Source organism: Accipiter gentilis, chromosome 14 (assembly GCF_929443795.1).
Source record: "Accipiter gentilis chromosome 14, bAccGen1.1, whole genome shotgun sequence".
NCBI lineage: Eukaryota > Metazoa > Chordata > Aves > Accipitriformes > Accipitridae > Astur > Astur gentilis.
The window spans coordinates 22,891,547-22,904,180 of record NC_064893.1 but is presented as its reverse complement, the minus strand read 5'-3'; the positions used below and the strand labels follow the sequence as shown (position 1 = coordinate 22,904,180).

Genomic DNA, 12,634 nt, shown 5'->3' with positions numbered 1-12,634 from the left:
TATCTGAGGAGAAGTATATCCCTACATAACAAGCCTCTCCATAAAAAAACAACTGGATTTCATGCACTCTGGTATTCACAAGAAAAGCAGCACTGCTCAAAATTGCACACTACGGAAAATTTTTCAACTGCAATACTTCACACGGGCACAGAGCAGCTGTAGCTAGCTGCATCCAGCTCGCTGCAACAAACATGAAAGCAGTCAATAAGCATCACTTTTTAAAAGCATGTTTGTATGACTGAGAGCAGGTATTTAGACCTTCTGCAGCAAAGTTTCACCAAATCTTTGATCATTTCAGTGTTCCACCTCTGGAAGTTGTCCTTTTAGGCCTTAAATTGAAAAAGATTATAAAAACATACAGGAGTTGAGAAACAAGCCCTCTTGGATGATGAGGTTTTGAATCCATTTTCTTCCCTGTGCAAACACACCGAAGAGATGTATGGGTGGAAGAACTAGGGCAACTTAGTCTTGCTGAAAACTGGGTTTTTGACAGTCGCTGGTGAAAGCTGTCTCTGACCTAGGAGTATCTGCCTCAGTCAGAAACCCAGCATTAAAAAGAAAATAAACTTGCCACAGCTAACACAGTCATATGAACCTTCATTTTGCCTCCCTGGGAACAAAGCTACAGTGAATGAGAGAGGTCAAGAGAAATCTGATTTAGGAGAATACATTTTCTGTCCCTCAAAGCTACTCCCCAAACAATTCCTTTCTTTGCTGCAGGAAAAGAAAGCAGAGAAACTCCCCTCCCACTATGTTTCAAGAGAATAGAGCCCTCTTAGCTCTTTGTACTCTCAGCCCTGTTTGCTTATCACTTGTAGCTCAGACAGAGAGCTGCAATTCCCACCGGCTTTCCAAAAGAGATCAATTATCCCACCTAGGAACAAAGCATCCAGGAACCACTTCATCATACTTTTCAGAGAAGTAAGAGGAGAAACTGTCCCATCCCCAGCAGAGGGGCTGGCAAGGATGTTCTGGCAGTATTTGAGGCCGGAATACCAAATGTTAGACTTGTTCCAATAGAGACATTTGGATTGCAAGACAGGATTTTTCTTTCTTTGTTGAGCTGATAGCTACATGCCGCCTGCCTTCTGGGTAAAACCGCACTTGTACGGGTGCAATATTTTGTTGGCAGAAATATTCTCTCTCCAGGAAAGCCCAATCAAAGCAGCCAGCATATGCAATGATAGGACACAGACATTTCAGAGAATTATACCCCTTCCCAGGAGGGTAAGCTATGTAAATAGAAAAAGGGAACAATTCTACTCTGCTTGAAAGCAGATTCTTGCCCTGCATTGCCAAGGGACTGAACTTAATCACTAATCCTCTGCATCTCGTAGCACAGGCAGAACTACAAGCCATAGGACTGTGCTGGTGTAGCAGGAATATTTCCCTGGAGACAGCAGCTCACAGAAGAGGTAGGGTACATCACAGCTTTGGAGTGACAAGATTGCTATCACAGCCTGTGCCTCATTACTATTTCCAACCTTCAGCACAGATCTATGATGCCTTTCCAGGATTAGCCTACTTCTAAAGCTAAAGAAAGTCTCTCTTAATTTACAGTCTGTTACTTATTTAACACCAGAATCACATTAATTGAGAGTGTCTTTGGACTATCCCAGCATTTTAGCAGTACAGCATACTTGGAATATCACATAGGACTAGAGAGAGTGTACAGAGAGATGACAAGTGTGGTACTTGTCTTAAACAGAGCACGTTTTAGGTATACAAACATTTTGGCCTCATACCTAGAAGCACAGAATCTGATGGTATATATTGCCTCCTTTTTTTAAATACTGGGGGTTTTTTTGCCTCCAAAGATTCCCATGAACAGTCACTTTAATGAAATTATTAAAATCTCCATACATGGGTTCAAATAATGAAAATACAAAAAAAGACAGAATTGGAGACAAGTCAGCCCCCAAAGTTCTGGCCTAAGGATCCCCTGCTTTGGGTTCTGGTATAAAGTCTAAATGCAACAAAGTGTGTTATAACTTTTCTCAGTGTCAAAAACAGTTTCTAAAATACATTCTTTTAGGACACTAACTCAGATGAAACAAAAGAATGTTTGTTACCAAAAGTATACACAGGCTTCTAAATATGTATTTTGATATCAGAATGATTATTTTGCTACCTGCATCCTTTTCATCACCTTGGCACTCCCCCCACCCTGCCGCCCTGAAACCAAAAGGTGATTTTGAAACAGGGGAGATGGACAACTGTTGTGCAACATTCAAGACTACTGGCTTATAATTTATTACCAGTAATGAGCCTCCGCTAGTCACCCTGAATTATTATTCTAAACGCAAAGCGGTTAAAAATAACGGGTATCTGCTCCAGCTCAGAATAATGAGGACACTAAAAAAAGTGTATAAACATCTGAAGCATGTCCCAGCTATGCAGGCAGAGACATCCTCTGTACTCCAACTGAATGGGCAGCACACCTGCAGCATAGGCAAGTCAAACAAACTCATCATCTATCATGCTGGAATAAAATTAATAGGTATAAGAAGAACAAAGCATCCCACAAGTGATTACCCAGCTCCCATTCAATGACTTACTTTCCCTCTGATCCATAGCTGTTCATGCTGTCCTCAATGGACTCATGGCTGGCTTGACGGACAGTCCGGCTGGGCATTTCGACAGCCAGTCCAGTTTCTGTGCTCCTTTGGATGGCTCCTTTGAGTCTCCGACCATCTCCATCTACGAACAAAAAGGGAGAAGAGGCAGTCAGCTATTGTTCCCAGAGCCTTTCGCAGTGACAGACTCAAGGAGAAGCAGAGAAGGTCTTTCAGAAGATCAGCCTGACACCTGGCAGCCAGGCAGTACTTTGCTCTCGCACCGCATTTTGTTACTCAGCCCTGCTTCATCAGCAGCTCCCGGTCACCTTTGGAACAAACGTAGTGCTCCAGCAAGCCAGGGCCCAGCAGATACTCAAAACATACATACCACCCTACCTACTACTCTACCATTTGTACCAATTAATTATGCATCAAGCACAGATGCATGCAGACACACAAGCTAGCTATACACGGAGCTACACAGTTTGGGAACACAGCAGCAGTAACCATGGGCAGAGCTGAGGTGTACAGCCTGATCATGCCTCAAAACATTTCCTAAATCCCATGTTGCTGCCTCAGATGGTGCAGAGCAGCAAAGAGCCACAGCTCTTTATAAACACCAAGTGAGTAGAGGGGAGGAAAAGGCCAGGCAAGGCAGAAGCCTTCCCAGACACACCATAGAGGAATAGTTGGGCATGGCGAAAACGTTCCCTGGTAGCACCTGGAATGGCACCAGCAGTGGAAAACCCCAGAGAGGACTATTCCCCTTTGTACGCTCCCTCGGCCAGAGCACAAAGGGAATTAAGTAGGTTCTGGTTCCTCCCGGGTGCAGTCTTCAGAGGCTCAGCCCTCTGAAATTAACAGCTGCTATTTTCATCCTCCTTCTCTAGCAGTCTGTTTCTCAGAACAAACCATGTTATGTAATGAATATGTAATGAATACCAATACTATTAATTGCTTTAGCTGGTGTTAGGAAGCTCCAGTTTTCATCCCACATACAGCACTCATCCTGAAACACATCTGCTACAAGTTTTCTGAACAAAGCAGAATTATCTAAATCCTTTAAAGATGCCTGACCATTAATCTGGATTCAGGTAACAAACCTCTGACCCACAGTGCTTTCAGAAACCCACCAGCTTTTTGAGTACCACCCCTGGAGAAGAAATGACCCAGCAACTGAGTCTAGAGAACTCAGGATCCCCAAATATTAAACAAGTCTTTCCCAACTACTTTGGAAATATGAGGATATCTGTAAGAACCTGTCTAAAATATACGCACGATGTTGTTATTTGCGTAGCAAGCTGCTTGACCTAAAATACTTTTCTTTAGATCTTGGTGTGAACAGGCACTTTAAAAAAAAAAAAAAAGACATCAGAAATGCTTCCTATCCCACTTCTCAAATTACACCTACACTGAAATGTAGAGACAAAAAGTCTCCCATAAACACAGCTATAAAGTCTCTTTTCCTCTGGTATCATGAGGTTTCCAGCTGGGCAAACATGTTGGCCCCAGGGCTCTGTACCAGCTGCTGTCCCCACATATGGTGCAGTATGTGTATGCACATCCCTATGGGCTAAGAGGATATAATATGCATGTTCGGGGTTAACATTAACTACTGTTTGTATTGTTTGTGTGCCTACAGCAATGTATGAATGACATTGTATAAACCACTAAGTTACACAAACGTAAAACATATTTTTAATGTGCTTTCAAAATCCAAACCTTCAGGCAAGAATAACAATATAGGCATCAATAAAAGCAAATACTTGTGAAATGGCCTCACTTACTTCCCCAGCCACTGCAGAACAGTTCCCTTTGATGCACCTTCTACAAGCCTTGCACGGCTTGCTGGATCCTTTGATGGGGTTTGTAGGTTCCTTTCAGAGAGCATCCCACAGCCTTGTGGGCAGACTTGATGGTCCATTTAATTTGTCTCACATTCACCTCCACAAACAGTCTTTTAGTCATCTACATTCATCAATGCCCATCCCTCCTTCACATGTGCACTCTCAGAACTCTTATCGTTCTGCACCTTTTAGGTTAGTCCTTACAAAAACTTTGGTAGGCAATCACAGTCAAGGCTGCAAATGACATAAAATGTAGAAAACAAAAATGCTGCCCAACTATGCAACATCTATTTAAAAAAAAAAAATCTCTTATTTCCCCAGTCTAATGAGACACGTCTGGAGACGTTCATACTTCGAAGACTATGCATCCACATCTGGCAACAAACGAGAGGCTTAGGACAGAGCAAGGCTTTAGAGCAACCCAAAGTGCTTCCTGCTTTCTATTAGGCATCTCCTAATTCAAAGCTAATGACAAAGCAGAAGGGCCCAAAGACAAGGAAGGGCAGCACCACGGAAGACAGGCAGTACCAGAGCCCTGTACCAGAGACAGTGCAGCTGGCACGGGGCAAGTTCAGCTGTAGCACCACATGCTCAGCTTTGCACTGCTGGCTATGAGTGGGTGGTTTTCTAGTATCCTGGTTGCTTTTATGGCTATGACACATGGATATTCTTATTTTAAAAAAAAAAAAATAATGGAGAAACTCTGGAAAACAAGAAGACAGGACTAGATTATAAGAATCCTTCATTCCTCTCTTGTCTTCCAGACAGAAATGCACAGTGACTCCTGCATCTCACAAACCATCTCCCATCATTCTAGAGAAAGATTTCTCCAGCCTTTTTCCCCTCCAGCCTCTTTTTTCCAGAAGTTTCCCTTGAACAGAAGGGGAGTAACCTGTTTTGCCAAAAAGGCAAGCTCCCAAACCACTGCAGCCAGAGTCAAGACTGAAACAGGATAAGAGATGAGCATAAGCACCAGAGATGCCATCAGGAATGGTATATAGGTTCCTAAACTACCCATATAAACTCCTTAGTCAAACTTTACCTGTAGTCAGCATGTAACAAAAAAACAGTTTTCTAACCCCCTCAGCTGGGAGACAAGGGCGGATCAGGAGTAGCACACCTGGAAAGAGTCAGCGCAAAAAGGAAATAAATATGGACAAGAGCTGCACTGCTTGTCTGCGGACTGAAAACATTTCACAAGCAATAGTCACCCACTAGCAACATTCTCTCGTCAGTGTGGAGCATCACATAAGGGCTGTGCCTCCTCCCTCACCTGAAATCTTGTGCTTCAACATCTTTGCAAATCAAGAAGGTAATGATATGCGTCTATGTGGGTGTTGCCTGGCAAAACCATTTGTCTTAATTTAATTGGTAGCAGTATCTGGAACAAGTAAGAGTAGTATCGACATTTTCTACAGCGTCACCAGATTTATTCCCTGCACCTTTTCCAATCAAGCAGTAAATGACAAAGGTTAAGCAGTCAAGCCTGCAGTGCAACGTGCAGCTGAAGAGTGGACTCTGCTTCAGAATGACCTTGAGAAGAAGAAAATTTTTGCTCAAATATCCAAGATGAAGATACACAGCACCGCACAGACACCAAGAATCAGAAGGGACTAACAGACACTTTGCCAAGTTCTGTGTTGACAGGCACTTAGATTTTGCACTGTTCGGCCAAACAATTTACGTTTGGCTAAAGAGTATCTTCTAAAAAGCTATCCACTCTGGATTTGAAGATATCGAGAGATGAAGAATCTGCTATTTGCCTGTGCAGTTTATTTTACTACCTGACATTTAGAGATGTGACTTAAGTTTGTCTGGTTTCAGCTTTCACCCATCAGTTTTTTTAGTGCCCTTCTCCACTGCGAGGGCTGCTTTGTGTTCTTGCTATAAAGACTTTTCTGCAGTGTAATCAAGTCATCTCTCAATCTTTCTTAAGTTAAACAGACTGAGCTCTTTATGTTTCTCTTTCTTTGGCATTCTTTTTTCCTGCCCTTGAATTTTTTAATGACCTCCCCAGATTTTAAATGCTCTTTTGAGAACAAGCACGGCAGAACCGGAGACTACATTTTAGTGCAAAAACAAGTACAGAGGTAAAACTCATCTTGTACTCTCTTCTTCACTGCTTCTACTTGCATTTCCCAAGGCCACAGTAAGCTGTTGGTATAGCATCACACCTCACCTGGATGCTGTGCAGTCCCTACCTGTCCTGCTGGTACGACCTTGTAGAACATTAAGAAATATGTAAGAAAACACATTTTATTTGAAGAGAGCGAGACAGTTCTATACAACTCTCCCACCCTCAATACTATTTACTTCTATCCTTCTAATGTGCATATTGCCTGTGAATGTAGTGAGTTTTAAACTTATGCTTGCTCCAAATCAAATGAAAATGCTGAATAGCACCAGGCCTTCAAAAGAGCCTCCTGCCTTTGAGGCTTTTCCTTGACAACTGCTTTTTGAAATATGAAGTAAGTTTTTAATCTATTTATCACTATCACATTTTTTAGGGTCATGTTGTTCTAGGACAAAACTCTTACATACTTATCACATTTACCCAGATACTGCTTCTGCTAAAACTCGGAGAGAAAAAAAAAAAAGTCAGACAAGACCCATTTTCCCTAAATCCTTCTTGACTGGTATTAATTATATTCCATCATTTTGTTCTTTATTAATTGGATCCCATCATCATGTTTCCCCTAAGTCTGTCTATGAGTGATACCAGACCAACTAACCAAAAGTTCCCCCAGACAACCCAGTAATGGACAAAGAGGGGTAAGGTGACGATGCAGGTGCCCTGCATAGCAGAGAGCATCCTTTGGAGAGTTCCCTTCCTTAAATATTTGCAGCTGTCAACCACGTCAAGAGGCAGCTCTCCTCAAGGATGATGCCACTCCTGTGGCAGAACTGACTGCCACCAAGAATTGTATTTGCCTTAAACCACAGGGCTGGGAAAAATAAGAATAGCATCATCCCCTTCTCTCCCCCAAGGAAAGAATCACCATTTCTTACGTCCTCTTTCTATGTCAGTCTAATGCACTACTCTTCAAAGACCTTCCTCTCTGCTACTAACAAGTGTCTCTGTGCTCAGAGGCCATCAAGTCTTGAAAAAAATCTATGCCAGTTCTGCAATAGCTTATCACAAGATCACGATTATATAATTATTACTCCTACACAGAATTACTCTACGATAGATGTTTATTGAGCAGATGTTTCCGAGGGACAGAGTGTGCCCCTTTCACTGTTATCCTTATACTGCCTCCTCTGTTGTTGCTTCCTTTCCCCCACCCAGGTACTTGGTATCTTCCTTCTCTTTTCCTTTTCTTTTTCAGTTTTCTCCTCCACATTTGCTCAGTTTGCTGGACGCTACCCAACACAAAAGGAAAACCAGCATGATGCATGTGCTATGAGCTCTCCCATACTTTGGAATTAATTGATATTGATTTAATCCTGAGATTAGGAATTGACTGATTTTCAACTCGATCAGCTTTGCTCCTAAATTAACTAACTGCTTCCAAGCATGCAACATGTTGGTACCCAAAGCACATGGCCAGACATCACCAACACAGGCTACCCAATACACACCAAGGGTCCAGCAATACAGCCTGGTTAGCTTTTTTTCCTTCCCAAACTTCACCTTGGGATGCAAGGTGGAAAGGAAGCGAATCAGCTGGATGCTTGCTTTCAGGTTGCACTTGTTCCTACTGCAAAGCTCTGGACAAAATAACATTTTGTATTTTCCTGTTTTCCAGGAAAGACTAGTCCAAGCCTGAGCAAAGAGATTGCGTTTCTATTGCTTTTCTTACCCAAGCCAAGCAGCATGCATTGATTTGCATCCATATGTGCTGCAGGGTATTGACGTGCGCACACTCTACTCTCTGGCTTCATACCTGGGTTCCTCAGCAAGTGAATTAGCTGCTTTGCTCCAAAATGAGGCCCAAGTACAAACCAGCACTTATGATGCATGGAAAATTGACAACCCCAGTGGGGAAACAAAGAAAAAGCCATCTGACAGAGTCAATGCACTCTTCAGAGCATGTTGCAGATCATGTAGAAGCAGAGATGAACAGAGATGAGAAGGATGAACGTCTGTGACAGCAGAGTGCGTCTGCAGTCAACATCCAGGGGTACCAGGGGCACATGGTCGGGTGCAACAGGACCCAATTGCCTGCAAAGGAGATATGCCCTGAGCTATGCAGCAGTTTACGCCAAATCTGCCTGCTCTATCCTTGGCTCAAACGTGGTATCGCAAGCCCTTTCATTTCCCACAGCCACAAACTTCACTCTTAAGGTCAAAAACAAAGAGTTGATTCTTGCTTTCTTCTCCATGAAGATCTGCCCCAGAGAAAAGATGCTGCATGTCAGTTTGGAGCTGAAAATGAAGAAGGGAAAACACTAAGCACTCATCTGGATATTATCACCTGCTGAGATTAGGGAGAAAGTCCCCAGGTCCAACAACTGGAATTCAGCATGTCTGTGGGCAAAAAGCAGCAGTGGGAGTCTCTGCTCAGCACCCTGTGGAACTGCTGAAGTGCTGACCATTTTACCTACTTCTTATTTTCAAATACTCTGACAAAAGAGCGAATATGTTAGCTTCTCTGCTTCAAACTTTGTCACCACGTTGTTGTTTCTAATGGGTTTAAAAATAAAAGATTGTTGTGTTTAGTCAGATGCTGAATCCCTACAGACATGTGCTAAGATTCATGTGCCATGAATCAATTCTGAGATGAATAAAAGAATTCTGTTGTTCAGTTTCAAAGGGAAAAAATAAAAATCTTCTCACAGCCTTGCATGAATATCCAACACCTGCAACAGCCTGGCACATACTGAGCAGAGCGGCTGTTGGGGTGGGCAGCACAGGCCCTTTTACATCAGTAGCTGTGTTCAGAGCAAGCCATGCTGCTCTCCTACAGGGATGCTACTGCTGAGGTGGTGGTGGGGGGGAAATTATATATATAAATACTGGATTGTCACTTCAGAACGCAGTTTAACAAGACGAACTCAATCTCACCATGCCTGGCAAGCTCTGACATCCTGCCAAGTATTCTCTACATCGACATCCTAATGGAGTGTGAATTATGAACACCTAAAGAAAGGCAGTTTGTACCATGCTCCAGAACATGCCAGACTATCATCACAGCCTGAATAATCCACCAGAAATGACAGAAAATGGCTGGGGATAAGCAGGGGCACTAATCAGGCTGTTTGCTCTGCTCCCCTTGTCCTAGTTTCAGACACTAATAAAAATCACACCCTTTCTTCCCAAATTAAGCAGAAAATCTTCTATGGGATGGAAAAAAATATTTCAACATGTTAATTCTTAATCTGTGCAGATTAAGTACATCCACAGTGTTGGGAAAGGTCAGTCAACTCTTCTTGTGCGAGCAAGAAAACAGTAAAATTAGCAACTATTTGTATTGCTGTGACAGCTACAGAGCCCAGCTAAATGCAGAGTGGGGCCAGGACACCCTACCTGCACAGGCAGCCTGTGAAGATGCCAGCAAGACACCTCCCCCGAACTCCCACCCATAGCATAGTCACCAACACATCCCACTGCTCCTGGGCCACTATGGCATTTTAGCACAAAAAAGCTTTCTCTCATCCTAGCATTCAACCCTGCCTTTCCTCACCCACACCAACAGGCAGCAGTCAAACCCATGCCCAGATGCATGCACATCAAAACAACTTCCCCCTGAATCCATGATATTTTTTTTTAATTCCTCCTCACCATTAAAAGAGGACCAAAATTCATTCACAGGGTTATTAATTAGGCACCTGGCAGCAGTCTCAGAATCCGTCTCCCATTCTTTACCCACTGAGCTTGAGATGCACAACAGAAAACTTCCTCTGGCCTGCAGAACAGCGACTCACTACACAGCTGTGCATGGCACGGGAGGTCTGTGAGTCTTCATAAAGCATCAGCCCTATTTTTCAAGGCTAACAGTGGCTTAATTTAGCCAGGACAAAGCTAACCCTCTTCCTTCCTATAAGTGCTAAAAACAGAACATGGATCTGATGTTCCCCTGCATAGTCTGTCCTTCCCTCCCACCACCCCAAGGTGACAACCCTGGGAAAAGAGCATTTCACCCTTTATACCTCTCCCAATCCACCAGTGCGGGCAGGGGAAGCACCAAAACCCACGCATCGGTTTTTAGGCTTGCCTGTAGTTCCTAACAACCCCACAACCCAGCCCAGGCCCCAAACTCCTCAGCTACTTCAAAGCAGCAAGCACTTTCTCCTCCAAGCTGGTCTGAGCTGCAGTTTGTTTTAAATCCAGCTACTTCTGTATTTAAGCAGGTCTCTGCCACCAGTAAGATGTTATCACCTCTTGTAGGTTGGGTGGAGCACTGGTAAAGCATTGATTTTGCTTCCTATCTTTGTGAGATCCATTTTCATATTTTAAACCAGGAAAGTGTGATATATTTTCTCTGCTTCTTTTGAGGTTAAAAAACCAAATAGTTCCCATGATACTATTTTTAATTTTGACCTTTTTGATAATTGATTTATATATAAAAAAATTAAAATGGCCAAAATTTTCACTTAAAAATGACTAAAGAAAAAGTTCTGCAACTAGCAGGTAGCCAGGAAAATTACTCTGAGATTTTTTCCTTCACTGACAAAAGAAGGCTAACAAACCAAAAGGTAAACATATGTATTCCACTGTCAATGACTTTTAAACCTGTTTTTTTGACTACCATAAAAAAAACATTCAGCTTTTCACCATAAAAATGTACAGTACCATAGTACTAACAAAACTGCTAGTTTCTTTCAGAGTATTTCATGGGAACTACTTTGCAGCTAGATCCAACTCTTCAGAATTCTTTCCATGTCTCTATTTTGTTTGCAGCAGCAGGATCCGCAGGATCCAGCCAGCTTCACTGACGGCTGCTTCTGCATTTTTATTTTTATAAGAAAATGGAACATGCTGCCCCCTTCTCTTCCCCCAATCTGCCATGCTTTGCAGGAGATTCTGATTAAATGAAATGTCCATATGCATACAGAAAATTCACTGACGTAACACTACTTCAGCAGCCTAGGAACAAAACCTGAACCCTGCCCCATCTGCAGGCCCAGGTCTCTAGGGACAGACAAGCACTGGACTGCTGATGCTGCACCAATCGTCCCTGGAAGGGCTGCATGTCTGGGACAGCCACGTCCCAGGCCTTTCTACATCTTCTGCTTCTTTTGTGCTTCAGCAAAGGCTGATGACTTAAAAAAATTTCTTACTATGATATTTATAATGCAATAAACCACACATACACACACACATCCTGACTGCACAGCAATAAGGGGATCCGATCCACTTTGTGGATTTTGCAGTTTAAGTCTCACTAAGAGTTTAACTCCCCCTCTTTGACATTTGCCCATGTGGGAAGCCCCGAGGGTTTGCTATCAGGAGTCTGCTGAGTATATGCCAAGTCAAGGAAAGTTTAGCTGATGGGCTCAGAGAACATGTACACTTGGCACAGCCACAGGTGATTAATAACAATAAATAACTGATTTTATTTAAACTACTACATTGTAATATGTATTCCCTAGAAAGCTGGGGGAAATGTCAGACATGGTACCAACAGCCAGCAGTGCTTTAAGACAAAATGTTCACAGTTCAAAACTCTTCAAACTTTGCTAACTATGAAGATCTGTGCATCACAAAAACATGAAAAGCTGAAAGGTGGGTGGCTAGTTTGTCTGCCAGGTTCATTCCAGGGCTTTCATATTGTTATTTCACAAGGAGGACCAGAGGTGGAGCCTATGCGTGTCCCTGTGGCTGGAAGTCCTCCAGCTGACCAACATAAGTTATGAAGGTCAGGTCAGGATCTCCACTTAATTACAAGTGAGTTGAACCAGAGCACTCTGTCCTAATTCTGTCGTCCATCTCGCACTATTAATAACTCTCAGGATGTTGCTTAAGTCCAGGACCTGAAATATGAATGAGCCTGAGCTGCAGAAAACCTCTCAATTTAGAAGAGGATCACAAAAATGAGGTGACTTCATAAAAATAAAGCAGCTAGAAAGTGTCACTGTAAGAGAAGGATGGCATGAGATGAAAAAGCTGCCCTGCCTACGCTTCACTAAGCCAGGAAGATTTGCACGAGGCTGTTCTGCCCTTCCTGAGCCCGCTGAACCTGCCTGCTTGCTAACTGTACCTCCTGGAAGGGCCCAGCGTCCTGCTCGTCACTCAGTAACTCTTGGGAAGAAACCAGCAGGCAAAATAACTTAAGCAGCCTGTTT

General features: G+C 43.0%; 1 protein-coding gene across 2 annotated transcripts in view; it reads right to left on the bottom strand.

The window, feature by feature from the left end:
* Nucleotides 1-12,634, bottom strand: part of RIMS4 (regulating synaptic membrane exocytosis 4) — a 61,205-nt gene that overhangs the window by 21,773 nt on the left and 26,798 nt on the right. The window contains exons 1-2 of one of the 2 annotated variants that reach the window (XM_049817395.1): nt 3,280-3,374; nt 2,559-2,700 (exon numbers count right to left, since the gene is read on the bottom strand). In XM_049817395.1, the coding sequence (XP_049673352.1) occupies nt 2,559-2,635 (77 nt within the window). In that variant the 5' untranslated portion in view covers nt 2,636-2,700; nt 3,280-3,374. Of the gene's footprint in view, nt 1-2,558; nt 2,701-3,279; nt 3,375-12,634 lie in introns of those variants that run through there. The other variant, XM_049817393.1, reaches the window with a different exon arrangement.